At 51.0% G+C, this 27,780-nt stretch overlaps 4 protein-coding genes across 7 annotated transcripts; all 4 read right to left on the bottom strand.

The window, feature by feature from the left end:
* Window positions 1-678: 678 nt before the first annotated feature.
* gon4la (gon-4 like a) lies at window positions 679-10,107 on the bottom strand. 4 transcript variants are annotated; one of them, XM_086193315.1, is made up of 26 exons: window positions 9,884-10,104; window positions 9,002-9,252; window positions 8,501-8,709; window positions 8,315-8,389; window positions 8,160-8,210; window positions 8,020-8,073; window positions 7,837-7,932; window positions 7,654-7,746; window positions 7,394-7,555; window positions 7,058-7,268; window positions 6,598-6,699; window positions 6,484-6,524; window positions 6,278-6,381; window positions 5,980-6,175; window positions 5,768-5,854; window positions 5,131-5,308; window positions 4,760-4,910; window positions 4,174-4,321; window positions 3,918-4,034; window positions 3,108-3,761; window positions 2,946-3,035; window positions 2,640-2,846; window positions 2,404-2,547; window positions 1,730-2,016; window positions 1,548-1,650; window positions 679-1,476 (listed from the first exon to the last, which is right to left on the bottom strand). In XM_086193315.1, the coding sequence occupies exons 2-26, from the start codon at window positions 9,222-9,224 to the stop codon at window positions 1,366-1,368; spliced, it is 3,894 nt and encodes a 1,297-aa protein (XP_086049441.1). In that variant the 5' UTR covers window positions 9,225-9,252; window positions 9,884-10,104; the 3' UTR covers window positions 679-1,365. The 4 variants fall into 4 exon arrangements, 3 of the variants coding, with proteins under 3 accessions (XP_086049441.1, XP_086049443.1, XP_086049442.1); XM_086193317.1 differs by lacking the exon at window positions 9,884-10,104 and adding an exon at window positions 9,595-9,831; XM_086193316.1 differs by lacking the exon at window positions 9,884-10,104 and adding an exon at window positions 9,641-9,831.
* Window positions 10,108-10,653: 546 nt separating this feature from the next.
* LOC147240281 (uncharacterized) lies at window positions 10,654-11,520 on the bottom strand. Its single transcript, XM_086193545.1, has 2 exons — window positions 11,354-11,520; window positions 10,654-11,272 (listed from the first exon to the last, which is right to left on the bottom strand). Exons 1-2 carry the CDS (start codon window positions 11,518-11,520, stop codon window positions 10,705-10,707), a joined length of 735 nt encoding a protein of 244 aa, XP_086049671.1. The 3' UTR covers window positions 10,654-10,704.
* Window positions 11,521-12,353: 833 nt separating this feature from the next.
* Window positions 12,354-21,205, bottom strand: ints3 (integrator complex subunit 3). The gene is made up of 29 exons (XM_086193325.1): window positions 20,866-21,205; window positions 20,195-20,278; window positions 19,611-19,694; window positions 19,371-19,484; window positions 18,792-18,876; window positions 18,636-18,702; window positions 18,415-18,556; window positions 18,190-18,319; window positions 17,873-17,970; window positions 17,606-17,797; window positions 17,426-17,513; window positions 17,081-17,160; window positions 16,896-16,987; window positions 16,708-16,814; window positions 16,458-16,577; window positions 16,191-16,320; window positions 16,054-16,108; window positions 15,754-15,857; window positions 15,487-15,651; window positions 15,208-15,361; window positions 14,886-14,954; window positions 14,479-14,554; window positions 14,285-14,398; window positions 13,995-14,043; window positions 13,730-13,897; window positions 13,527-13,627; window positions 13,270-13,342; window positions 13,026-13,182; window positions 12,354-12,930 (listed from the first exon to the last, which is right to left on the bottom strand). The coding sequence occupies exons 1-29, from the start codon at window positions 20,947-20,949 to the stop codon at window positions 12,853-12,855; spliced, it is 3,060 nt and encodes a 1,019-aa protein (XP_086049451.1). The 5' UTR covers window positions 20,950-21,205; the 3' UTR covers window positions 12,354-12,852.
* Window positions 21,206-22,950: 1,745 nt separating this feature from the next.
* On the bottom strand, window positions 22,951-27,729 carry LOC147240279 (uncharacterized). The gene is made up of 3 exons (XM_086193387.1): window positions 27,444-27,729; window positions 26,155-26,475; window positions 22,951-25,539 (listed from the first exon to the last, which is right to left on the bottom strand). Exons 1-3 carry the CDS (start codon window positions 27,649-27,651, stop codon window positions 24,506-24,508), a joined length of 1,563 nt encoding a protein of 520 aa, XP_086049513.1. The 5' UTR covers window positions 27,652-27,729; the 3' UTR covers window positions 22,951-24,505.
* Between the last annotated feature and the right edge of the window lie 51 nt (window positions 27,730-27,780).

Here is a 27,780-nt window from a genome sequence, read left to right as displayed (position 1 = left end):
TTCTACCACCTAAACACCGCGGCACCATTCGGACACCCTAGAAGATTGGTGGTGAAGCACGACCTCTGCTGGCAGAGCACAAATACCACAATTAGATAGACAGCACCAACGAAAGCCCCACCTGCTGGCCTGACTGTGGTACTGCAGTCCACTCTGAACGCACCTTTCACTCATCCATCCATGTATATATAAATATATAAATAGAAATATATGAAGTTTGAAACTACATTGTGCATAATTATTTAACAGTGCATTGAGTTTATTTAAAAAATACTGTTGTTCTTGGGAGGTTTGTTCAATAAATTTTGAATTATACCTTAACAGGTGATAACTTGAAAATTATGCTGTCTTAACTTTGAGTCAAGGAAAATCAGAGAAAAATATAATTTGCATAATAATTTTGAATGCAGTGAGTGTGTATAATTGGGTGTTTCATCAAACACCAAATTGATTGTAGTCTTTTTTTTACATTATTCTGGTTTGTATATTTTGTAAGATCAGTTCAGTACTTCACCAAATAATAAAAGCACATGGACCTGAAACAACCAATCAGTCGATTCCTGGTGTTTTTGTGTCCATCGGTGAACGTGGGCTCACACCTCGAAACCCTCAGAGGAATCGTTCGCCGCCAGAACGCAACACCGGACCATAAAAAAAACACCCAAAAAACATCAACTTTTTATTAACAGAAAGGTTTCAGTCAAACATCTCCTCCAAACGACATTGTTGTTAAAAACGGAACAATTTAACTTGATAAACACACTGTCGAGAACCTTCAGAGAACCTTCAGAACCCTCCGGCTGCCAGGAGTCTGAGTAGAACACCAGCCACAAACTTTCCTGTGTGTTTAAAGACTTGAAAGTCAAGCTTGATTGATCATGTGATCAGTTTCTGTCAGCTCAGTCCGACGTGGCTGCGGCGCCAACATCATAGTCTTCCACTCTAGCAGGGGGCGGAGCCTCTACAAGGTCACAGCAGATAATAAATATGAAACTGGAGGTAAAAATAACAGCTGTGGTAGGAGCGGTTAGAACGTGGGATCAGGTTCAGTTCTGAAGAACATTTAACCTCTGGACCCCTGGAGAACTCTGGAACCACGGTGGAACTTGAAAACATCCATCCAGGTGTTTTTAGGGTGCGTAGATCAACAGGATCACGTGTCCCGGTCACTGACTGGAGAAACTCACTGTGACGTAACAAACACAAGAACCTCCTGAGGAATTCTGGTCTTGCGCTCCTGAACGGTTCTACATGCCACCACGTCCAGACCTGCTGGATCAAGAGTCTCGACAACACCAAGAAACTGAAGAGTCGGGTTTGGTGCCATGGCAACTGATCTAGATCATCACAGTTTGGAACAAAGATTCAGTCCGGGGCGGCTTCACGCCTGATTGGCTGGCTTTCTGATGAACAGGAAGTGGATTTTCGTGTTGCAGAGTAGAAAAGAGTCATGAGGTCTTGAAAACGACAAGTCACCTGAAGGAAAAACATTTTAGAAACAGAAGAAGAGCAAGGTGCTGACCTGCAGAGACCCCGCCCCTTCTCACCTGTTGAGCTGTCTTGTCTCCCAGCTGGGCAGAGACTCGTCTGAACGTCCTCTGATTGGCTCCTCCCTGCTGACATGCGGTGAGGATGGTGCGGTCTGCCTCCCTGTAAAAATGGTACTGTTAAAAATGTCTTTCAAGCGGAAGGTCGTCGTGTTTAGAAGGAACATGTTCCACACTCTGACCGCGTCCAGACGACCAGCTTCTCTCCGTTGGAGCCCATCGAGATGTTTTTGGCTCGAAGCGCCCGCTCTGGTTCCTCCTCCTCCCAAGCACCCTGTCCCATTTCGCTCTCACCAAATGTCTGCTTGTCCATGCGCTCCCTGGGTTTGTCTGGAGGATTCTGGGAAATGCAGTTGGTTTCTGTGGTCTCCGAGTTCGCGGCTACAGGAGGCGACTGGGTCCTGAGGTGCAGGAAAAGCCCCTTGAGTTCCTGCTGCAAGTCGGGGTGGTGTTTGAGGAGAGCTGAGATCTGAGGGACGACAGCAGTCAGACGGAGTCAGGGTCACCATAGAGACACGGTTCAAGAGACGCTCATACCGACTCGACCTTCACATGATGACATCATGGTGATGTCACATGAGGTTTCTTCATCAAGATGGAGGATCATATTCACAGACAGGAAGTCAAATCCTGTGATGATCAGTCATGAGCTTTTACTGATCAAACAGATGAGGCCAGGTGAGGTCAGGTGAGGCCAGGTGAGGTCAGGTGAGGTCAGGTGAGGTCAGGTGAGGTCAAGTGTGTCGTGGGTTCCTGCGTGTTTACGTCCAAAACCTGTCGCAAGTTTTCCTGATCAGTTTAAAAGGTGAAGCTGATGCTCCCATCATTAATGAAAAGGGCAAAGGTCATCATCTACCTTCTCTATGTGCTCAGGTGAGGGCGTGGAGCTTCCCTGCAGCACTGACACCACCTGCTGGTAAAGGGAGGAGTCCTCACCCAGGCTCCGCCCCAGTCGCCGTAGAAACTGTCGACTGTGTTCAAACGTCTGTTGCTCCACCAGCTGAATCGTAAAAAACACAGAAAAAAAAGAGTAACGGCCAGTTCACCTGCACCTGAGTGACATCACACTCATGTCAGAGTGATGTAACCCACCAGTCCACAGCGCTGGGCTTGAGCGCGGTTCAGGAAGGCGGCAAAGTCTCGAAGCAGCTGAGGCCACGGCTGCAGCACGCTGCTCAGTCTGTCGTAGAGACGCTCCGGGTCCCCTGAGGCCTCCAGGGGCCCCGCAGACGAGAACTGGTCCAACACCCGCAGCAGCTGCTCGGCACGGGCCGGAGACGCCGCCACCGCATTGCACACCTGCACAACAACAGGAAGTCAAGACAACCCTCTCGACGCGTTGATGACGGTGCATCGAAAAATTCAGTTCCACTGAGGACAAAAGGACAAGTATCTCACTCTGACGAGGTAATCCTGGGCAAACGCCACATCCTCCACCTCGCTCTGATCTCCATCATCATCCTCAGCTCCTTCAGATGGCGGTTCCCCCTGCACGCACACACAGTCATGACAAACCGCGCCACATCGTGGTTGTCTGAGATGCAGTCTTTGGCGTCATACCTGCTGGTCAGCCGGTGCTCCACACTCATCTGAAGACGTCCCTCCTCCTCCTTCTGTTGACGCCATCAGTATCATTTCCTGTTCAGTCTCTGACTCCGCCTCCTCAGGGTCAGGCAGGTCATCACCAGGTGAGCTGGGTGAGGATTCTGACAGAGCCAGCATCACATCACTCTCCTCCTCCTCCCCATCAATGACATCACTGTTCTCCTGAACTTCCACCTGAGAGGGGGCGGGGCTGTCAGAAGGGGAAGGAGTGAGGCCCCCTTTTGTCACTCCTCCTTCCTTCAAGGTGAATTCCTCTCCAGCAGATCGTCTCTTCAGGCTGGCAAGAGTCAGATAGTGGCTACTGATTTGCTGTCTGATCGTCATGGAGACAGTGGAGGGATCCACTGGTCGATCAGTGAGGTGGGAGGAGGCAGGGTGAGGACGTGGGAGGGGCGGCTGCAGCAGAATAAAGCCGACACGGCGGAAATCAAGGTTGGTGGGGAGGCGAGGCGGGTAGCGTGTGCCAGCAGGGAAGCTGTAGGAGGAAGAGCGGAGGAGGGTTTGACTCTGACGACCTCGGCCAGACCTGGAGGGAGGCGGGGCCTCTGGGACGGAGCCGAGAGGAGCGTTGAGATGTTTGATGGCCCGGTAGATGACAGGAAGACTCCGCTGTGAAGATGAAACAGGCACGATTAAAGCCAGCTCACATCACCAGCACCCAACGACACAAGTCATCACTGCACTCTCCCGTTTCAAACAAACTAAGTGATAGCAAAGTTTGAGAACAACAGCTGTATCTGGTTGTCATGGTAACAGATCTCCTACCACCAGCCACAGAGGCATGATGCTCTCCTCTCTCTCCACCGGAGGGCGCCTCTCTGCTGCATCCGCACGATGACATGCCACTGCCATAGGCCAGAGCAGCCGCTGATACCGGAATGCCTGCACACGCACGCACACACACACACACACACACACACACACACACACACACACACACACACACACACACACACAGAAGCTGAATGTGTGTTCCGGCCCTGTAGATGTGTGTATGTATGTATGTGTGCTTTTACGCCACCTTGACAATGTTGTCGGGGGAACCGGGTCGGCAGCACTGCAGGATCCTGCGTCGGACCTGAACCAGAGTCTTTCTTAGTAAAAACTCAGACACCAGCTTGGTCGGGTCACATGACCCCTCCATGTTCCTGAGACCCAGAACCAGCAGGCTGCACATCAACACAGAAACACCACCGATAGGACTCTGATCAATTATCAGTTTAGTTTATTGAAAACCTCGCATCAGTCCTCTAGCGGGTCGGGCCTGGGACCAGAGACCTACAAACACTCTTCGTCATCTGCAGTGGCTGAATGTTCCAGCTGTTCAACTCATCGGCAGCTGTGGGATCCACGCTCCCTGATTACTACTGCTTTAATGACCTTGCACCCTCGCTCGTCCTTGCTTCTCCTCATTCTCAGCAATTTGTTTTTGTTGCTCTTAAATTTACTTTCATTGTTCTTTGTTCAATAGAACTGAAATTCCCTGCCATGTTTTTCTTGGCACACGCAGCATCGTAGATCGTCATCCTGACACTAACCCTCATATTTAGACTTCCCTCACCTTTGAGAGCCCACCAGGAGCGCGCACGCGCGTGTGTGTTTCGTACCAGTCCTCAGCTGCACTGAAAGTGGCTGTCCTGCGGGGGCAGTACAGAGACGGGTCTAGGCTGACACATGGCAGCAGCTCTGGGTACAGGAAGACAGGTCGAGTTGCAAAGATCCACGCCAGTTCAGCTGGCATGACAGGGAAACGCCGCACTGAGAACACACACATGAACACACACCTGACAGCTATGCTGCTGCAACCTGGAACAGATTGTGTTCTGCTCATAGAGCCGAAGGGAAAAGTGGAACAGAATGTAGAATCAGCCTGAACAGATCAACCAATCACAGCAGAGCACTGTGGGTGACACACAGACGCCGATGATGTAACAGCTGTGTTGTTTTTGCAGCTGAGGTGGAGTGGAGGTGGACTCACTGTATCCACGGGCGTCGGGTGCACACTCCTGCGGTGGGCACCTGACGGGAGCCTGGCGCAACTCCTCCAGCAGCGTCAGCGCCTCCTGCAGGTTGGAGGCTCTGAAAATGCTGCAGAAACCAGGACTGATGGATGACATCAGCAGCTCGCCTCTCTGCGCCAACAATTCCAACTCAAACTGATGGAGACATGGCAACACAGGGGAAAGACCAATCACAGCTCTGACCGGGCCGATGACACTGTTGACCTGGAGGTGAGTGTGTAGCTTCCTCGCCATGACAAATCATCAGTAAAAGGGGTGAGCTAACAAGGCAGCAACGCAGATGCTAACATGCCAAGACACATGAAGATATGCTAACACTAGAGAATGTAACAGGGCAGCAATGGAGATGCAGCAAATGTTAATGCTAGTGAAGGTAATGTGCTACCTCCAACATGCTGATGCTAGTGAGGGTAACATTTTAGCATATTGCCATCACCAATTGTCTAGTTCTGCTAATGCTAACATGCCACTGTTAGTGAGGGTAACGAAGTAGCACTAGAGATGCTAACATGCTAATTAGATTGACAGTAACGCACTGTTCTTGTGATGCTAACATGTCAAGTTTGTAATGATGTGTGTCTGAATGTGTGTTACCAGGAACTGTCGGGTGGTTTCAGCTTCACTTTGAAGTTTGGTCACAGGTGATGTCAGCAGGTGAATCTGAGTCAACAGCTGGACATGCTGAGACACACACACACACACACACACACACACACACACACACACACACACACACACAGAGTTGTGTTATCATTAAATGGAAGGCTGAATTTTTCTTTAACGTGTGTGTGTGTGCACGCGTGTACCTGCTGAAGCTGTGTCTGCAGTCTCATCCTCTGTTGTGTGTTTAGCTTCAATGTGTGCGGTTCTGTCATGTGTGTGTGTGAGTGTGTGTCCAAAACTGTGTGTGCCTGTCGTCTCTTCTTGAGGAACTCCAGCTGCTGCTTCACGGTACGCAGCTCTGTGACGGGACCAACCTCCACCTCGTCTCCATGTGGTTGTCTGGGGACAGATCACCCAGGCTCAGTGAGAAAGAAGCAAGTGTGTGTGTGTGTGTGTGTGTGTGTGTGTGTGTGTGTGTTCTCCCACATGTGTGTTACATACATTCTTTGCTGCTCCTCACAGGTGTGTGTTTGTATGGCTCGTGGCTCCTCTTCTTCTTCATGGCCGTCATCGTCAACTTCCTGTCCGGCCAGGTCTTCTTTCAACTGGAAACACAAACAGACCTCAGTGGGTCTTATGATAGCGGTGTGTGTGTTTGTGTGTGTGTGTGTGTGTGTAAGAGAGAGCAATGTATGCGTGTGTCTCACCGTCTCAAACAGCTCCTCCATCAGTTCATTCACCTCCTTCTCTGTAAAACAAACCAGAGGTCAATATGTTTACCCTTGTGTGTGTGTGTGTGTCTGGAATGTGTGAATACTGACTGGTGATACGGACAGCCTTGTCGTCACGGTAATCCTCCTGGTCTGGCTCGTCAATGTCGGCCAGGAAGTTGTACTCTGGATCATCTTCATCATCACACTCCTCTGAGGAAGAGACAAAGCTACTGAGGCTAACATGTAGCATGATGCTAACAAAGTCTAACCCTGCGGGACGCCTAAATCCTCGCCATCATAATGATTCAGAAAATGTCCTAGAACCAAAGGGAAGCTGAGGCTGGTCAGTTGGTCAGGTGACAGGGGAAACATTTGAGACTGTCTGCCATGGACTAACAGTATTAGAAAGTGTCCGGCTGAACCACACATGCCAGTTGCCATGGTAACTGTATGTCCAAAATTGATGATCATCATCGTTGAAGAACACCTGGAGGACCCTCAAGGTCCCGGAGTCCACGGTGACAACAACAGTCCTCACAAAGATCCACACACCTGTCCCTCCTCTCACCTTCATTGTCCACGTCAGAGCTCATCAGGCCCCTCAGCCAATCAGTCCACTCCCTGTCCTCATGGGCGGAGTTAGAATCATACATGTCAGGTGTGATGTCTGGAGCTCGGAGTTCCGCCTCCAATTGGCCCAGTGGGACATCACGTAGCGGACGCTTGGAACGCGTGCGGTACGCCATCAGACCGACCTCGTCTTCAGACTCTGACAGAGGCTGAAAGAGGAGACGGTATACTTAAAGGAAAGAGGCGGAGCTTAACATCTGTCACCATCTCTTGACTGATAGTAGAGTTCTAACGAATTATCCTAAAGTTCTACACGACTGGTCCTGGGTTCCACCTGGTAGGGCTCCATACAGACGGCCAGCTCCTCTTCCACAGCATGAAGTTTCTCCAGGAAGGAGCTGTCCGTCACTGCTTTAGGGGGCAGAGCTTTGGGTGGAGGAGGAGGACCCATTGAAACAGACCCCACCCTCACACGCCGGGACCTGCTGCGGGATGTCTGACAGGAGGAAAGCCAGGAGGTGTTTTAAGGGTTAATGCATGGCGCCGTGTCATGTGACCATAAATCAACAGATCGCGGAGTGTCAGGCCTGGTACCTGCCAGGGGCTGCTGCTGTCCTCTTCCCCCCGGTGCAGCCTGCTTCCTCTGGGGGACGAGGCGGTGCTCTCTATGTCGCTCTCCTGGAACGTCTGCAACACATCAACCGATTGATAATTAATTACAGCCGATCACGAGCATCGGTCCGTAGAGCAGCCAATCAGAGCAGAGCAGGGCCGTACATCTTCAGCCGTCTCGTCCTCCTCGTCTTCGTCAGGACAGTACTCTTCATCGGAGGAGTCCTCCTCAGCCAGAGGGATGTCCACGAACTGAGGAGCCTGGAGAGACACAAACCTGATCCTGACTTTGATCTACACTGGCGTCCAGGTTCAGACATGACCGCCACAACCTGTTGGACCTTTTACCTTGATGACATCACTGGACTTCTTGATGGGAGAAATGTTCCAGGCTGGGATGACCTGTGAGAGAGAGACAGTCAGCGGGACTTCAGTCAGACAGACAGACGGGAGGATAGATGTCAGACAGACAGGTCGACGTGTCTCACCACTCCTTTCTCTACAACTTCTTTAAACTTTGATCGAGTCATTTTGGGCTCCTGAAGGGGAAAAAATTCAGTGAGAAGAGAATGATGACATCACAACATCGTTCTTACTGGCTGGCGCAGAATGACATCATTTGAAGATGGACGTTGGCACTCACAAATGGGGGGACAGCCTCCGTCTCATTGATGGCAGCTTTCATCATGGCCACCACATGTTCATTAGTGATCACTTCCTGTAGGTCAAAAGGTCAACAGCAAGTTTAGTGTGTTACTACACACTGAGACACACTGAGAACTACACACACTACACACTGAGAAGTACCAACACGCCGGTGTCAACTCACATGGAGGATGTTCCGCACGTTCACTGTCGTCAGGTTGTGCTGTCTGGACTTGGTCTCCAGCGATTGGTCCAGCTGTCTGTCAATCTCCAACTCTACTCCCGCCTCCTCCTCCTCCTCACTCTCCGAAGCTCTGCCTTTCTCCTCCTCCTCCATCTGCTTCCTCTTCTTCTTCACCCCTCTCCTCCTCCTTCCTTCCAGCAGGCTGTCGTCTGACACATAAATGAGGCTTAGTATGATGTCACAGTGTGATGTCACAGTGTAAATAGACTGAGGTGGGGGAGACGCAGGTGTGGGACCTTCTAGCTGACTCCTGTTTTCGTTATGGGCTCTGACTAATAGCTGGAACACCATCCATCATTTAGTGTGGAAATGGCCTCCTAGCAACCACTTAGCAACCGGCATTTATCCTCTCTGCTGAGTCAGCAGACTACGGTCAGTGAATGTCGTGTTTGAGGCACCCACACACACGTGAGTGTGTGAGAGAGTTGGTGAGTGTGGTACCCATGGTGATGACCAAGCTGGAGTCAGTAGTGTCCTCCTCCACCAGCAGGTAACCCTCCTCCTCTTCGTCCTCAGCTCCGCCTCCTTCAGCAGCTGAACACACCTGTAGCTGCGAAGCATCCTGGGAGATGACAGTGACGCCGGCATCAGCGTCGGCATCAGTAACGGCTGATTGGCTTCTGGACGGACCCAGTTTGAGGCGTTTGCGGACCGGATTCATCATGATGACACATGGCCTCTGACCTCTGAAACTGTGACATCATCACATTAGAAAGAGGCACAGTGGACCAGGGTGGTGGTAATGGACCAGAAGCTGTTTGCCAACCGCCATAAAACAACACAAGAAGAAGAAAGAGAAGAAGGAGGAGGAGGAGGAGGAGGAGGAGGAGATGCTGCACCAGAACCAGTGACTCTGCACCAGAACCAGTGACTCTGCTGATGACATCACGGACGGTAATGACGTGAACGACCCACAGCTTGGTCGCTGGAACTTACTAATTATCACTGATCAATTCCAGTTGTTGTTGCTTTGATGTAAATACGTTTTTAAAAAGGTGACGTCATTGTCGTTTTTTGGTCATGCTAGAACTTACACACTCAGGATGAAGAGGAGCAGAACGTTATTTGTACGTGTCTCACGTTTCAAACTTGAGCCTCGGTCAGTTGGAGTTCGCTTCCGTGAGCCTCTCGCCGTCGGATCGGACTCAGGTTACCGGTGAACCGGCTGGCTAAACAACTAGCATGCTAACAGGTAGCCAGCTTCCGCACGAGGGTTAATCGGTGCACCCGTGGGTCCAGATTCTCTGGTTCCTCACGACCAGGTCGGTTCAAGTGACGTAACTAATTTCAAAAACAAGCTGAATTATACTGCAGCTCACTTACCCGCCATATGCCGCGTCGGCCTCTGCAAAAACTACATTTCCGGCTTGTGCGTTCGTGCGTCAACAAAGGATGACGCCACTGCACTAGGAAGTGGCGTCATGGGGCGGACGTTGCTCCTCTTCAAATGAATGCAAGTCACTTTCGTTTGTTTTCCTCAGATTTTCACGCCTCGACCGGTTCTCATGTCGTAGATTTGGGTTTTACTCAGGCATGAAAACGACGGCGCTCCCGTCGGCGGTGAGGCCGGACCCTGCTGGGATCTTTGAGTTCACAAGTTGATGCCACTGACTGTCACGCTGTTTGACCCCTGACGTCAAACGTTGCTCACATGCACCCCCCCCCCCCCCCGAATTGCAGTAGAAGTTCCAATTTTGAATTCCTCTATTTTTTGTGCCTTCACGTCTGAAGCTGTTTTCAACCTCTTCAGGAACAGCTTCTGCCCCACATACATATGGAAATGTAACAAGGGTTCTGTGCAACACCAGTCCTTTTAGTTCTTAGCTATTTTTATTTTAGTTTTTATGATTGTTGCACTGATTGGTCGGCACTTTTAATTTCGTTGTACATGTTACAATGACAGATCTATGTTCTATATTTCCTCTCTTCTGAGAATCTGAAGTCTGATTCCTACCCCCCCCCCCCCGTCCTAGTGGCCCTCCACGTTGAAACACTGTCACACGGGGTCGGTGTGCTACTTGAACCGTCGGGGCCTTGGAGCTGTTGATTTGTGGATCGAATAAATAAAGAGTCTGGCTCTGGTCCTCAGTGAGTCACTTTAAAACACACATTTTATTTAAAATATAAAATAGACAGGAGTGACGTTAGCGCGCCTCCGTCCTCCTGGCAGGACTCAGCGCCTTCATCACCTGAGAGCCGAGCGCTCTGACAGGCCGCAGGCAGACGCGAGGCCTGCCGTGTCCAGAGTTCGGTTCGGGAGGCGGAGCCGGGGCCGCCACGTCTTCCGTCTGTCTGCTCCGGTGAAACAACGACTCACGCCGGCTCGTGCACGGGCTCCCGGCGAGCACGGCGCGGAAGCCGTATGGTGTCGTCACCTTCCCCACGTGCAGCAGCGACATCGCCGCGCGAGTGGACAGGTCGGTGTCCGCGCCCTCCGGAGGCGCGGCGGCGCGGCGCGCAAGTTTGATCCGCGGTGGCGGCAGGCGGAGCTGGAACCGCGGGGACGCCGCCGGGCCGGTGCGGTTCTCGGGACTCAATACAGGACTGTCGTCTTCAGGGTCGGACAGCAGCCTGGTCCGGTCCGGGGAGTTCCGGAGAGGCCGAGGTGACAGAAATAGGCGTGGGCTTCGGGACGGGATGAGGAAAGTCGGGATCCGCTCTGGAGTCAGAACCAGAGCTCGCAGGGAGGAGGACTTGACGGCCGACATGGTCCTGTAGACGAACACGTCACCGATTGATTAATTACCTCATCAGTCTCAGTTCAGGCTTCACGCGTAACCCACCTGGACTCACTGTAGCGTCTCTATCAGGTCCGTGTGCTCGAGCCGGTGACCTGGTTCAGACCAGCTCGTCAACGCACCTGGTCTCCTCCTTTTATGAGCAGCAGCAGGGTCAGGTGACCCCACACCTGGTGACCTCATCAGACCACCAACACCCCAAGTCATCCAAATTGGACACATTAATCGTCACAGGTCACATGGTCCCGAAAAGGAGTTCGCCCACAACCAGAGAGAACAGAACCAGAATGAGGGTCCACAAAAAATCTGTTCATTGGTTATTGATCGACTCAGTGAACCTTCTGATCCAGAGTTGATTTGTTTCATGTTTATTCACCCCTTCATTAATCAACTAACCAGTAAGGAGACACATTCTCTTCTTCTCTCACCACATAACCGCACAGAACCTGCTTTTATTGTCCAGCAGCATCAAAACTCGCTCTCAGCTTCACAGGTTCAGTGTCCGCCCCTCAGCAGGTGAGAGGACGGCTGTGTCTTAGAACCTTCCAGCTGTGTTGGAGCACTCCGGATGTTCTCCAGAGAAAATACTGGACGAAGGCTAACGGAGTGTCGCAGTTGTTCAAACAATGAATGCGTCTGATTTGGTTGATTTTTTTTTTTTTTTTGGATGGGTTTGACGCCACAAACAGGAGGACATTTGTTTTCCGCTTTGGTGGTTTACGGTGTTTCTGAGGGTTAATTCTCAGCTGTGCTCTCACCTGGCCTGCTAGCACAGCGTCAGCCAGGTCACACACCTCCTTCACGGCTGTCAGGAGCGCCGATCCACCGAGCAGCTCGTCTAAACCAGTCAGAGCAGGAAGACACATTTTCTCTGGAGGACTGACAAGTGATTAATGAGGAGCAGCGTTAAAACTCTAACCCCCCCTTCTCTAATGACATCATCAGGTGGACAAAAGTTCATGTGTGACTGGTCACACGTTGATCTGATGTTGCTGTGATTGATGTTAAAGTTTACACGCCATCTTCATGCTTTGGATCAAACAGACCACTCCTGATTCAAACCAGCAGATTTTATAAGAATTCTTCCATCACGAGGACACTTTACTGCAGCGGGACAAACAGGAAGCAGCTGCTAAAAACAGCAGAAAGTCAGGATCCTCCACAATAAGAGTCCACAATCCCCCCTCAAAAACACAAACACGGAAAGTGGAAAAAAAAAAAGACAGAACAACTCGTCTTCATCACCGTGGTCGTGTGTTAAAATCAGTCGTCTCCCAGAGTTCCTCGTTTCCTCTTCACAGTGCATTGTGGGAAAACAGCCATATGGTAACCTTTGACCTGCCAGCCGTTGTTCAGTTCTCGTCTCCTTGGAAACATTAGTAGAGTCACAACGTGAAAGTCACATGGATTAAAAGACAGTGGCGTCTCAGAGCCCTGCCCTCCCGTGGCGTTCCGGGCATGTGACTGGGAGGGGGAGGGGCCTCTCGCAGCGGTTAGAGCGGCTGGTGGTCTGTCAGGCAGCTGGCGTGCGATTGGTCAGACAACCAAAGTTCATCAGTCACTGTCGGAGCCAACAGCCGACGAGCCTTTCCTCTTCCTCTTCGGCGCTTTGGGCTTTGAGTCCTCTTCCTCCTGAGAGGCACAAGAAGTTAGAAAGGACGACTTGACACCAACATCAGTGCACACCTGCGTCAACGCACACCGGCGGCAGGGCGGGTGTTACGTACCGAGGCACTACTGGAGGCACTCTCTTCCTCATTGTTGGTGGGCGGAGCCACTCCTTTCCTTGACCGTGGCGACGTGGCGGGAGCTTTACGACGAGACTTCAGAGGTTTTGACTGCGAATCTTCATACTCCTCTGCCAGAGCGAACAGGTCGCTGAACCTGCCAGTGGAGGAAGTGATGTCATCCCTCTGAGTGTGTGTGTGTGTGTGTGTGTGTGTGTGTGTGTGTGTGTGTATGTGTGTGTACCTCATCTTGTGTGCTTCATCACAGCTGGCCTGAACGTGCTGCAGTGCCTGAAGGATCGGAGTCTGACTGAAGACTGAGACACCAATAATCAATAATAACAGTGAATAACTAATAAATAATAACTAGTAAATAACTGAATAATAAAAATAAACAAGTGGCAATAAATCAGTAATAACAAGTAACTAGCAGTAAATAAACTAGTATCAACAGTGAAGGGACAGTAATGAACCGGTAACCACTGCAGGAGTGTGACTGACAGCTGTTCTTGGTGTTGCTCAGGCTCAGGCGCAGGTTGTCCAGGTGCTCCAGGATCTGTTCCAGAGTCAGCTGGGCCAGTTTACTACTGGAACTACGAAGACTGAAGACAGAAACAGAGAGACAGAATCCGCTGACAAGGTTTCTACAGTGTTAACTGCAGGATATCAGGTGTTTTCCTTGCTGTGTCTCTGCGTGTCCTCACCTCTGTCTCTTGCGTGGCTGGTTGTTGTTCTTGATCAGCTGGGCTTTGATGTGTTCTCCCAGCGTGTCATCATACTTGGACGCCCAGTGTCTCAGGATGCTAGTGGTGAACTGATCTTCTGGGTGACAGGGACGACTCAGGACCATCTTCACCATCTCCTCACTTGGCCTGAGAAAGATGAAGACGGGGATATGAGGACAATGACAGACAGAGACCAAGAGACGGATGGAGAGAGACGGACACACGGGGACTGACGGCTACGTACTTCTCTCGCCGCAGCTGCAGCAGCAGGCAGCTTAAAGCCTCTGGATGTTCTGTAAACACACAACAAATGATGTCAACACGTGAAGGAACGATGAGATGTGAACACCTCCACCTCCCTTGAGGGCCTGTCAAGGAGAGGGACAGAAATATCGTTGGGTCCTACAACTCCCATGATGCAAATCTGCTTAATTCCCTTCCCATTTGGTCCACAGATCAAGACACGTCCATCAAGACACGGGCCGGGAGCGAGTCCGTGCTGGGGGGTGGGGCACTGACGGACAGCAGCCTCACCTTTATACTTGAGGTGCTGCAGGATGGGGATGATGGTCTCCAGAGGGATGCTGTGAGCCATGAACAGCTGCCAGGTGCTGTACTGCTCGAAGGTCTCCCAGTCCAGAGACTGAACTGTGAACACATGAAGAAGAAGAGGACGTGAGGAAGGAGCCGCCTCCAGCAACACGCCCATCGTGAGAGTGCCGGCTCACTGAGGATGTTGAGGACCGAGTCTTTCCGAAACATCACCAGGTTTCCCATCATCACGTGACACATCAGCTCCTGTAACTACACACACACACACACACACACACACACACACACACACACACACACACACACACACACACACACACACACACACACTTAGCATATTGTATAGCACCTAGCATGTTAGCTAACACGTGAACACACTTTCACTTCTTGCTCGCAGTTTCCTGGGTTCCAATCTGTGGGTCTTCTTCTTCTTGTGACACCTGGCTAGCAGTTTGTTAACATGGTCCCAGATTCAGATTCAGAAAACTTGATTTACCCCGGGGCAATTAATGGTCGAACTGATGACACATCAGTTCAGAAACAACAAAAATCAATCAACGGCACTCGTTAAAAGCCTCGTTACCTGAGTGGAGTCGATGACGGCGACAATCATGTTGAGGAGCTCACCGCTTCGCAGAGTCTCATCTGGAAACTGAATGCAACACATTTAGACGTGTGTGCGTGTACTTCTGAGTAGACGCGTGTGTGCGTGTACTTCTGAGTAGACGTGTGCGCGTGTACTTCTGAGTAGACGTGTGCGCGTGTACTTCTGAGTAGACGCGTGTGCGCGTGTACTTCTGAGTAGACGCGTGTGCGCGTGTACTTCTGAGTAGACGCGTGTGCGCGTGTACTTCTGAGTAGACGCGTGTGCGCGTGTACTTCTGAGTAGACGTGTGTGTGCGTACCTCAGAGTAGATGGAGGGGGTAAGGTAGCAGAGTAATCGGACGTCGTCTTCCTGACACGCCTTCATGTCCATCATCAAACACGTGTGAAGGTCACCGAGGGCAGTTGCCTGAGCGAAGGACTCGTACAGCATCATTTTGCCATTTGCTGCTTTGCTGCACGCACACATAAACACACACACACACCAGCAGACACACACACACCAGCAGACACACACACATTAGCAGACACACACATTAGCAGACACGGCAGGTGACATGTGGTGTCTGGTGGGTGCTACCTGGCTTTGAGGTAGTACAGCAGGTGGTAACCAATCTTGGGTTGTTTCTGGTAGAGTTCTGCAAGCATGCCAAGCAGAACGGAGAACCCACTGTTGTCCTCCTGCATGGTGACCAGGTTCCTGAACACCAGACAGACTGGTTTACACACAGACTCCTCCAGGGACCTAAGGGACAAACAGGCGGTCAGAGACTCAGGTAGACTGGTCCATCCTGTCCCTCTTTGTTAATGCTCCTGACGGTTGCCGGGAGAACGTGAAGGTTCTTACTCCTCAGATATCTCCTCTGGTAGAACGTCTCCTCTGAAATGATCCTTGAAAAGTTCTGCCAGACAAGACGCCAGAGCTGACATCTGCTCCGTGTCAAAGTCCTCCTGTAGAACCAGACAGAACCCAGTTAGGACCAAGTAGAAGTCCAGAGAAACCAGTTAGGACTTATAGAAGTCAGTTAGAACTCTGCAGAACTGAATAGAAGCCAGTTTGGACTCAGTAGAGACTGACAGAACCCAGTTAGACCTTGGTAGAACCAAGGTAGAACTCATTAGAATCAGAGTCCCAAGAGTCGCTCACCTCCAGGATCAAGTCCACGATGTCCTGCATCACTTCACACTGAGTCTCCGTGTCACTAAAGACACAGTGATGTCAGTGATGACCAACTACTGATGACTCATCGTTGTACGACTTCAAGCAGCAACCTTTGACCTCACCTGGATTTTTGAAGCTGCAGCACTTTCTCCTTCATGGTGTCCTCTAATTGGTCAAGCCAGGGTGTGATGTCAGCAGGCTCCTCGATCACAGCCTCCTTGATTGGATGGAACCTGAACTCTCGCTTCTTTCCTGCACGGTGATTAGCCAACAGACTGATCGTCATTGTGATGTCACCGACAGACCGTCCATCGGCGTGATGTCATCGACAGACTTCCTGAAGTTTAAATCAGTTCAAAGTGCTCTGGAAATGTTTGTCCTGCAGTCACCTTTGTTGTTGACCTCCTCCTCGTCGTCACTGAAGGCAGCCTCTGTATTGTCATAGCAACCATCTTCCTTGTCCAACACATGGTTGTCCATCTCCATGGAAACAACCTCCTCCATTTTCACTGCAGACACAAATGTCTTCATATTTAATCACATGACTAAACGTTTGGATCCACATTCACATTGAATCTGAGTTTTACTTTGATTTCACTGTCGTGTTTATGATCTATGCAAGTGTGTGTGTGTGTGTACCCTCAGTGGGCGGGGACGGTGCACTGCAGAATTCAGGGAATCTCTCTCTGAGCATCGATCGCAGCTCACGGTCCAATTTTGGATTATCAAACAACGGAGCGAGGTGACTGAAACACACAGATCCATCAATCAATAATAAGTCATCACTGTGAGGTGAACTGAAGTGTGTGTGTGTGTGTGTGTCTCACGCCAGGACTCTTTTTTCCATAATGAAGTTGAGTGAGTTGAAGACACCCTGACGAACCTGAGACTCCAACGGAGGAAAGAAGTGAGGAATGATCTGAGGAAGGAAACATGGAATAAATGAAATTAGTTTTGTCTGAGCTAGTTTCGACAGTGTGTGTGTGTGTGTGTGTGTGTGTGTGTGTGTTACCCGGCACATGAAGTCCAGCAGTGTGGCGGTGATGGCGGGATGAGGCTTCATGGAGTGATGCATCACCAGGATGGCCGGTTCTGACTCACACAACAATAGAACTTGTTTAGAACATGTGGAGCAGACATGTTGCCTAATACAACTGACACAACTGGCTAAATTAGCACAACTAGCTAAACTAACACAGCTAGCTAAACTAACTAGCTAGCTAAGATAAGCAAGTCCCTTCATCTTCAATGGATCATTTTCAATCTTTTCACAGGACAGCTGCTGTCAGGCGTCGCTGTGGTCCAAGTACCGAGATTTAAGAGAGTGAGAGCGAGAAATTGTGTGTGTGTGTGTCACCTATGTTCATGATGCTGTCTTTCTCGGGATTGAAGAACAGCCAGTCGTAGAAGAGAGCCAGCTTGGCATTAGAGGCAGCAACATTTGACTGGAGACACACATTGATTGTCGGACTGGTTACTGACATCAGAAGACGCTGACCTCTACACTTCCTGTCTTAGCCCACGTCGCGTCACTTACCGTGCAGGTGGTGAGCAACCAGCCAATGATAGCCCACCGTGGTAGGATGTCAGAGCTTAGCACCTCGTTGGACGGGTGGACCACACCACAGATGTAGCGAATTAGATCACAGCGCAAAGACTGACTCTCGGCGGTGGACAGGTACTGTCTCTGGAACCAGTCCTGGTAGCGCTTCTGCTGCCCGAATCGCACCTGAGCACAGGTGACAGACAGTGAGGTCATCAGGGACAACCTACAATCACCAGGCAATCACAGCTCATGTGTTACCCTGGAGGTCATGAACAGCAGTTTAGTCTCCATGTCGGGGGTCAGACGACACGCCAGGAACTTCCTGGAGGTCCGAGCAGTCAGAAGTTGGAGGACACCTGCCATGGCAGCGTACGAACACACGCGTGCACACACACATGCGCGCGCGTTCACACACACACACACACACACACACACACACACACACACACACACACACACACACACACACACACACACACACACACACACACTGTTACTGTCTTTGTGGGGGTTTGTCAGTCATCCACTGATCTCCAGCAGCAGTGAGCCAAGGACTCTGGGAGGTGTAGTCTCACCCGTGAACTGAGGACTGAGGACTTGTGGGTTGTGCAGCAGGTCTCTCCACACCAGCTCCATCTCTGGGATCCGAGCAACGTTCTGCAGCAGCCGGACCAGATCTCTGCCGATGATCAGACACTCCATGAACTACCGAGACAGAGAGACGGGCACCCTGGTTAGCGTCTCAGGGATGAAAACAACCAGCTGCGTTCTGCCGCGCCCCCTCCCTCCCTCGCTCCTACCTTCTCCCTCAGCATACTGATGCAGAAGTCCACCTCCTTCTGGCGCAGAGGCAGCAGGTTTGGTGCTCCATGATCAACAATCAGGCGGAGGTAGGTGTAGACTGCCATTGCGATCAGCATCCCGCTCTTCGACACCCACTCCCTGAGAACACATAACCATCAGCGACACAGTAACTGAGGGCGGAGCATGTGCAACATGAGAGCAGACAGCTGGGTCCTACTTCTGCTCCAACAGGATGTCCAGGACGCTCTCGGCCAGCCACAGGTTCTTGGTGGAAACATCGCCACCTGCAGACAGACGCATGGAACACAAAAGGATGGCTGCTTATGTGTAACACCTTGCCGCTGAGCCAACACGGTTTGTGTGTTTGTCTGACCTGCGATCTGCTTCAGCAGCGTCATGACAACACCGTCAGCTCCCATCACGCCACTCTTCACCAGCTCCCTGACGAGCCACGCCAGCTGTGCACACGTAAAAATGTTCATCCATCTCATCTTGACGACATCATCACAGGACGCAGATGTAAATACAGTCTACCAGTGTGTGTTCCAGTGTGTGTACCCGTGTGTGTACCCGTGTGTGTACCCGTGTGTTCCAGTGTGTGTACCCGTGTGTGTACCCGTGTGTGTTCCCGTGTGTGTTCCAGTGTGTGTACCCGTGTGTGTTCCAGTGTGTGTACCCGTGCGTGTACCCGTGCGTGTACCCGTGTGTGTTCCAGTGTGTGTACCCGTGTGTGTACCCGTGTGTGTACCCGTGTGTGTACCCATGTGTGTACCAGTGTGTGTTCCAGTGTGTGTTCCAGTGTGTGTACCCGTGCGTGTACCAGTGCGTGTACCCGTGTGTGTACCCGTGTGTGTACCAGTGTGCGTTCCAGTGTGTGTACCCGTGTGTGTACCCGTGTGTGTTCCAGTGTGTGTACCCGTGCGTGTACCAGTGTGTGTACCCGTGTGTGTACCTGTGTTCGGGGGACATCCTGCAGCTTCAGGAACTTCTCCATCAGGATCTGATTGATCTTCACCAGGACAATGTTCATCCCATCTCTGTTGACTAATGCCAGGTCTCTGTAACACTGTCTCTCACACACACGCACACGCACGCACGCACACACACACACACACACACACACACACAGGTCACACTGAGGTCATGGCATGATGTACCATCAGACATGATCAAGGGCGGGGTTGTGGCTCACCCTCTGGGCCTGGGCGGGTTCTATGAGGACCAGTGTGAAGAGTCCCAGACACACCTCCTCGTGCTGCTGAGGGCCTTTACACACCTGCGTGGGGTCATAGGATGGTCACAATGCCGCTGCAGCACTCTGATCCATGACATCACACAACCTTTGACCCGTCACCCTATCACAGCTCTTTAAGGACGTGCCTGTCTGCGATTCATGTGAAATGTAATAAGACAATTTAAATTGAATTGTCGGGGTTCAGCTTTTATATTTATAGGAGTGATGAGAGACTTGTCTCTGGGAGCTTGACAGCAAGTTCCACACCAAGCTAGTGCTGGTTACCATGGTTACTAGGTGGGGACTCTTCATAAACCAAGATGATGGAATTTAACTAAAATCCAGAAATTCAGTCCCACAGTGTCTAAAGTCTGGAGGCTCCTTTCTATCAGGACGATTCTCGCTGCAGTCTCACAAAAACATCTCCACAGACGTTTCCATAGTGATCAGCTGACACATCAGAGTTGAGGTTTGTCAGCAGGAGCGACTGAAGGCAGTGGCAGGATGGGTGTGTGTGTGTGTGAGTAACTTGAGGGTCTTACATTGGCAGTGAGTGCGTCGTTGGCTTCTCTCTCTGAAAGCCCATTGGACAACGCCTGGACGATGGTCACACAACGCTCCAATCTCTGCACAACACGCACACACATATCAGAAACACACTCTTGCAACTAACACGCATTCAAAAATACACACACACACACTCTTAGAGGTGATAGGCAAACACACATCACAAAAACACTCCCCCACAATTGGTAGCCAGACTGAAACACACACGCTTACAGCTGACAGACGCACATCTGTGAGCATCACACTTATTGACAGTGACGGCGCGGCGCATGCGCCTCCACCACCTATCCACCCGTATGTTTACTTGGGATTAGCATGCTAGGCTAACTGTGCGTAAGAGGAGTGACTTTCTACCGCACGAGAGGCACCTAAACATTGTGAACGCCACCCTCAGCCGCTGTTCGACACCCGGCCGCTCCAGGGTGACACATAGACACTCTTCAACCCTCAGCCAGGCAAAACTAACGAGGCTAGCCACCTCTAGCCATGCTAACTAGCCTGATGAAATGGTTCCATCTCTTTGTATTCGATCGCTGATTTGAGTAGGAAACGGCTCCAACCGCCGGGACTGGCCCGTCCACCAGTTCTGAGCGGGGCGAAACCGGGCTACTGGTTGTACCTGCGCCGTCACGGCGGCTCAGCCTACCTCTTCCAGCTCGTCTTTGGCGTCCAGCTGCGTGGACACCAGTAGCCGGCCCTGCGGCTTCGCCTTGGCCGGTGCGGGCTCCATCTGCTCCCGCTTCGCCTCGCCGGGCCCCGGGGAGCTGAGAGGCGCTGGACTCCGGGACCGGGAGGTGTTAGATGTTTCTGTCGGTTCACCGGAGACTTTGATAGTCGTGTCAGTTTGTGTACCGCGGCGTGAGACGCTTCGGTTGAGAAGTGTGTGTTTTTAAAACTTATTTTCGGGCAGCTTCACTCTCGGTCCCGCTCCTTCCGACCCCCGCAGGAACAGAACCGACATTCACTACCGGCCGCCTGACCAATCAGCGGCTTGACACAACTGAGTGACGTCAGTTTGGACCAATAGAAGCAGAGGACATCTGTTCGCGCTCCAGCCAATCAGAAACCTGCTGCACTGAACCCGGAAAAAGATCAACGCCGTCCCCAAATGAGCGTGAAACGCCCGAAAAATGACCCGGGTCACACCCGGACCCGGGTCAGAGGAAACATTCATCTGATGGTGTTTTAGTTCTGCGAATTTAGGAGTTTTTTCTGCCTTTTTTGAACAGATGACGTTTGGGTTCTCTGAGGGTTTTAAAAACATTAAAAAAAATCAAGAAATCAGAAAAATAACTCAAGAAAATGAGCAGCAAAGATATGAAACGTTCCTTTGACACAGAAATTGTGTTTGGAACATTAGAACAATAAGCTGGTGCCTTTCCGGTGGGAGTTCGCTCGTTCTCCCTACATCTGCACGGGTTCTCTCAGGGGGTTCCATCTCCCTCCCACACACCAAAAACATATTGGGTTGTTTGAAGATTATTAATGGCCCTTCAGGGCAAATGGCTGCCTGTCCGGTCTGTTCCAGGGGGCAGCAGGGCTCCAGCCCCTGACCCTGAACAGGACAGTGATATTGTGTCGCATCCAGAGTGTTTCAATGTTGGTGTTGACATACAGACCTGAGATGAGAGCAGAGAGCAGGTTTTTTCCATTTTCATCAATAGAATTTAGGTACTTTCCATTAGTTTACGACAGTTATCCTGAATTAACCATGAAAAAATGAACACTGGTATTTGGAGGCTTCATGACACCTCTGACAGGCAAAATGGCGGTGTTTTATTACGTCTCATTCTTAGGTTCGGGAACTGCGGCTGCTTGGAAGACCAGAGTTTTGTGGCTGAAAAACTTCACCTGATCCTTTCAGCCTCAACTCGGTCAGTAGATGACAACTGAATTGTGAATTTGGGGGTGAATTTTAACCATTTATTAACGCTCTTTGGGACTCTCATTGTAACTTTCCAAGTTTTTCCCTCCATCTTTGCTGTAATTTGTAAATTAGGAGTTGACACATGAACTGTTCACTATAAACTGTCGGAAAGAGTGCGTCTGGGTCAAACCCCTCATTGATAATCCCATCCTATCAATTAATTCTCAGATTAAATTACTAAATATTCTCTAGATATCTGTGACATTTGCCTGGTGCTGGTCCATTGTGACTGTGCTGCACACTGAGTTATGGGTGATTAGTGATTGTGAGGTCAACACGGAGGTCAAAGGGCCAGTGGTGACACGTTGACCCCAATCCTCCAAATTACAGAGGTAAAAATCCATGTGCTGATGTGTATTGACAGAAGCTGGGACATAGGCCAGCGCTTGGAACTAAAACTGGATGAGTTCAGATATTAGGGCTCCAGAGGTAAAGCCCTCAACCAGTAACCGTAAAGTCCCTGGTTTGATCCCCACCTCCACCAGTCGAGAGCGCTCCAACTGCGTTCATCGTTCCTGAAAAGTTAGGGAGCGAGACACAAAAATGCCTTCAAAACCAAATTAATTTGGATCGATTTGTTATCATTTGGAAGTTTTGGGACACCAACTGCTCCGTCGGGTACATCAACACCAGAAGGTCACTGGGTCGGATGAATGATGGCGGCTGCTTCCAGTGGATTTCTGACTGTGATGTTACTGTGATAAATGTAATAAAAATGATGCTGAAATAACGACGCAAAGTATGAATCCATCATTGACAAGCCTACAACTTTAAATATGTATCGGAATATTAGACTAATATGGAGGAAAGTGTATGACAAAAAGAATCCAAGTCCAGGAACTCAGGAAGTTTAGAAAAATGGAGCGCCTTTAATTCCCGAGGCAACGGAACAAGTCTGGGACCTTGTGACGTTCAGACACTGTTCAAAAGATTTAAACTCAAGAATCCCACGTCCGACCTTCTATCAGGTTTGTGTGCAGCAACATGGACTCTGAGGACAGCTGGTCAAGTTCCTGCTCTTCTTCACATCCGACCAATCGCTGCTGTCCTCCAGCGTTCTTCTCTCTCACAGCTGTTCAGCTTCGATTCACGAGTCCCAGCTGTTCCCTTGAGTTTGATCGTCCATGACGAGCAACGATGGATGACCAAGTGTAACTCACCAGGACAGCCGGAGGGCGTTTCCAGGTAACAGACTCGGCAAATATGGGAGTCAGGCCTTGATCCACGTAGGAGTCAGGCCTAGACCCACATGGGAGTCAGGCCTAGGCCCACGTAGGAGTCAGGACTAGGCCTATGTAGGAGTAAGGACTAGGCCTATGTAGGAGTAAGGACGAGGCCTACGTAGGAGTCAGGCCTAGACCCATGTAACAGTCAGGCCTAGACCCACATGGGAGTCAGGCCTACATCCACAAAGGAGTCAGGACTAGATCCACATAGGAGTAAGGACTAGATCCACATAGGAGTAAGGACTAGATCTACGTAGGAGTCAGGCCTAGACCCACATGGGAGTCAGGCCTTGATCCACGTGGGAGTCAGGCCTAGACCCACGTGGGAGTCAGGCCTAGACCCACGTGGGAGTCAGGCCTAGACCCACATGGGAGTCAGGCCTAGACCCACATGGGAGTAAGGACTAGATCCACGTAGGAGTCAGGCCTAGACCCACGTAGGAGTCAGGACTAGATCCACGTAGGAGTAAGGACTAGATCCACGTAGGAGTCAGGCCTAGATCCACGTAGGAGTCAGGACTAGATCCACGTAGGAGTCAGGCCTAGACCCACATGGGAGTCAGGCCTAGGCCCACATGGGAGTCAGGCCTAGGCCCACGTAGGAGTCAGGACTAGGCCTATGTAGGAGTAAGGACTAGGCCTACGTAGGAGTCAGGCCTAGACCCACATGGGAGTCAGGCCTAGACCCACATGGGAGTCAGGCCTAGACCCACATGGGAGTCAGGCCTAGACCCACGTAGGAGTAAGGACTAGATCCACGTAGGAGTCAGGCCTAGACCCACGTAGGAGTCAGAACTAGATCCACGTAGGAGTAAGGACTAGATCCACGTAGGAGTCAGGCCTAGACCCACATAGGAGTCAGGACTAGATCCACGTAGGAGTAAGGACTAGATCCACGTAGGAGTCAGGCCTAGATCCACGTAGGAGTCAGGCCTAGACCCACATGGGAGTCAGGCATAGACGACGTAGCAGTCGGGCCTTGGCCCGCATGGGAGTCAGACCTAGGCCCATGTAGGAGTCAGACCTAGACTGACGTAGGAGTCAGGTCTAGAACCACGTGGGACTGAGGCACAGACCCAGGCCCACTGTCAGACCCAGACCTACCTACATTAGGATTCTGGCCCAGGTGTGGTTCATAGCGTCACACTGACATGCTGAATCTCTTGCAGGCCCACAGGGGGCCCAAGTCTCTCACAGTGTAGAGTCTTCAGGTGCTGAACCAGATACTCCCTCCTGGTGAAGGTCTTCCTGCACAGGTGGCAGCGATGTGGTCTGTCACCACTGTGGATCTTCAGGTGTCGGTCCAGACTCTCCTTTCTGCTGAAGTCTCGGCTGCAGAAGCTGCAGCGGTACGGCTTCTCTCCGGTGTGGACTCGCTTGTGGATCTCCATCCTCTTGATGGAGCCACACTTCTTCCCACAGACATCACAGGTGCAACCAACCTCTTTGTGGGTCCGCAGGTGGTCTCTGAGGGACTCAGTGGAATCTAGATGATCCCCACAGGCTCCGCAACGGTTCTCGGGTTCCTTGCAGTGGATCTCTGCATGCCGAACCAGAATACCTTGGGTGTAGAAGGAGCTACCACAGATCCTGCAGAGGAAGGACTTCATATGATACTCGAAAGGGGCTCTGGGTCTGCGGAGGCTACAGGACATCTGGCCCTGGTTCTGTGATGAGTTTAGTCTGAGGTGTTTATTCAGAGTCCGTTTGGAGCTGAAGCCTCTGCCACAGCTGTTGCAAACTAGTAGCTGCTGATCATCAGGAGGTCGAGACCCCAGAAACCCCAGGGTCCCCAGAGACTCTAGACTACCCAGAGACCCCAGCAGGCCCGGTTCAGACTGGGCAGCAACCTGCTGGTCTTCAGTTCCTCCAGTGTTTTCATTATCATCTATGGATGACTCTGATTGGATGACGTTTCCAATGGGGTCACCTGAAGATCTACAGGTCCCCCCTGGTTCAGAGGGGGCAGGCAGAGGCCCTTGGATCTGAACGGATGAAGAACTCTCTTCATTATTCTCGTTATCCATCTGCCAATCAGGACTCAGTATGAACTTGACGTCAGGCTCGGCGGGCCCTGAAGCTCCACCCTCCTCAAGTTTAACATGCAGATGATTGAGGCTGAGGCTCTCCCCCTGCTGCTCTTCTTCTGTGGTGATCACCTGAACATCTACAGAACAAGAAGAGGAGTTACCAGATTTTACTCCACCGAATCATCAGGTTTCTACAAAATGTCCCTGTTAAACCTGAAACATGGCGACTTCACATTTATAAGCGCCCTCAGGCTCTGACTCATCAGAGGTGGTAGTGCTCAGCAGAGACTCTTCTGGCAGCAGACACGCAGGTCAGGTTGACTCCCTCAAACCCGACAGAACATTTGCTGTATTCTTATCAGTCCACGGGCAACACAGTTCTGCCACTGACCTGACTTTACTGACACACTGCTACGACGAGATCCACTTAACCTCTGCGTGGTGGCGAGCAGCTCACGCTCGCTGTTCCAAGACATTGATAAAAGCAAAGAGGTGAACTAGTCTGCCAGAGTCAAGCGCTCTGTGGGTTAATCCACATTAAAACAACGTGCTGGTTCAGTTTAAAATATCATTAGAAATGCCATCATTGCTTCGCTGTTCAGATCAACTGAGCTAGGTGTGGTTTCCGTCTGTGGCAGCAGAGGGCGCTGCAGTCTCACAGGAGCCATTTCCTTCTCCTCCTTGGCTTGACTGTGTAAATCGCCGCCGTGTTTGAGTCTCAAGGTCTGTGACAAACACCAAAAATGACTCACCTGCAGCTTTCAGGAATGTTCCTCTCCTTGAACCGTCCTGCTGGCAGCTGATCCTTGCTCTGACCGCCGCCTCAGGCACCACATGACCTTCCTCCGCTTCCTGTTTCACACTGAGAACATCTGGCTTGCAACCAGGTCCTGAACCCTCAATGCAAAACTGCATCTGATTGGCTGAAGTCGCCAGGTCCTCTTCCGGTTTCTCTCTTAGCCAGTCAGGAAACTTGGTGTTGTCTGCGTTGAAAGCTCCGCCCTCTTCCCGTTTTAGGTGCCAACTAAGGTTCCGCCCCTTCCCTAACTGCTCGTCTTCACTGGCCAGAACACCTGGTGGAAAAAAAAGATAGTCAGACTTTCAATGAAGATTGGGAGGGACCAGTTTGAAACGATAACTTTGAAGGCATTTAATGTCGTTTTATACACTGCTAACGTGTGAGACAACTGAAAAATCGCGAGCTGAGGATAACAGATACCGACAGGTGCTGATCGCCATGATCAGGGGCAGCCGGCACTGTTGCCTCTGCAGGCTGTTACCCAAAACAAACACACGCAGGGCACTCAGGGTCAGACCACCACTGCGGATTTGATCAATCCAGATGTGTGATCTGGAGGGGTCGCTGTCGTGAATACGTGCCAGGGAGGGAAGTATCTCAGTGACGTCTCTTCCTGATGCCAGACAGGAAGTCAGAGACTCCACCTCCCAGTGATCGGCTACTGAAGTCCATCACTGATGGTTGGGGTCCCAGCCAATCACAGACAGAGTAGGAAGAAACAATACAACTGAAAGATGGCGGTCACATCCAAAGTGGACACACGGTGGCCTGCCATCTCCGTAAAGCAACATCATGGCGTTGACAACACAAGAAGCGTTTTAATCAATTCGACCACACGACGTCAGATCCTGCTGGATGCCATTTCCTGTCTGCTTGCGTGTTAACCAGGAAGTAGGTGTCCATGAGCCACACAATAAATAGGTAATCTTGGTGCTGTGAAAGGACCAGTCCGGGTTCTGGCCACACACCAGCGGTTCTCAGCGATGAGCATGGATTTAATGTCTAAGTCAACAAACACTGCAGGCACAGTGACTAGCAGGGAATGAGAAGTGCAGATTCCAACAGGTTGATGGGTTCCTGATCACGTGTTCACTTTGTCCTGATGGCGGAACCAGATGTTTGTGTCCGGTCTTCGCCAACAAGAACAGCGACATCTGGTGGTAAATAGCTGCTACGTCATGCATTCAGCAGCCATTTTCTCTCTCGTGTACAAACAGCAGTGAGACGCTGATGTCCACTGACCTGCGGATGTGCCGCCCTGGTTGTCCATCTGTGTGTCTCCCGTTCGTCCAGCCGCATCTAGTAGCTTCCGGTGACGTTCGATCTCTTGCTGGGCCCGAAACATCTCGTCTTCGTACTCCGCGATCGTTACGGCGAAAAACCGGAAAATGTCGTCGGTGGCCGCCATCAGTCGCTGGTCCACAAACCGCCGCAGCGCGTCCAGCTTCATGATTGCCGAGGAAAACTCCCGAGATACGAACCTGAGACAAGTACGGTGCCGATTTAATGTCGGACTGAGCGGAAGCAGTCAATGGCAGACCGGAAGTCTTCACATTAAAAGTGCGTTTGAGCAAAGGAC

The sequence above is a fragment of the Aulostomus chinensis genome, chromosome 22 (genome assembly GCF_037954235.1).
Source record: "Aulostomus chinensis isolate RoL2024-O1b breed Wild chromosome 22, RoL_Achi_v1.0, whole genome shotgun sequence".
In the NCBI taxonomy this organism is placed as follows: domain Eukaryota; kingdom Metazoa; phylum Chordata; class Actinopteri; order Syngnathiformes; family Aulostomidae; genus Aulostomus; species Aulostomus chinensis.
The sequence above is the reverse complement of the archived record's forward strand: the minus strand, read 5'-3'. Positions and strand labels throughout refer to the sequence as shown.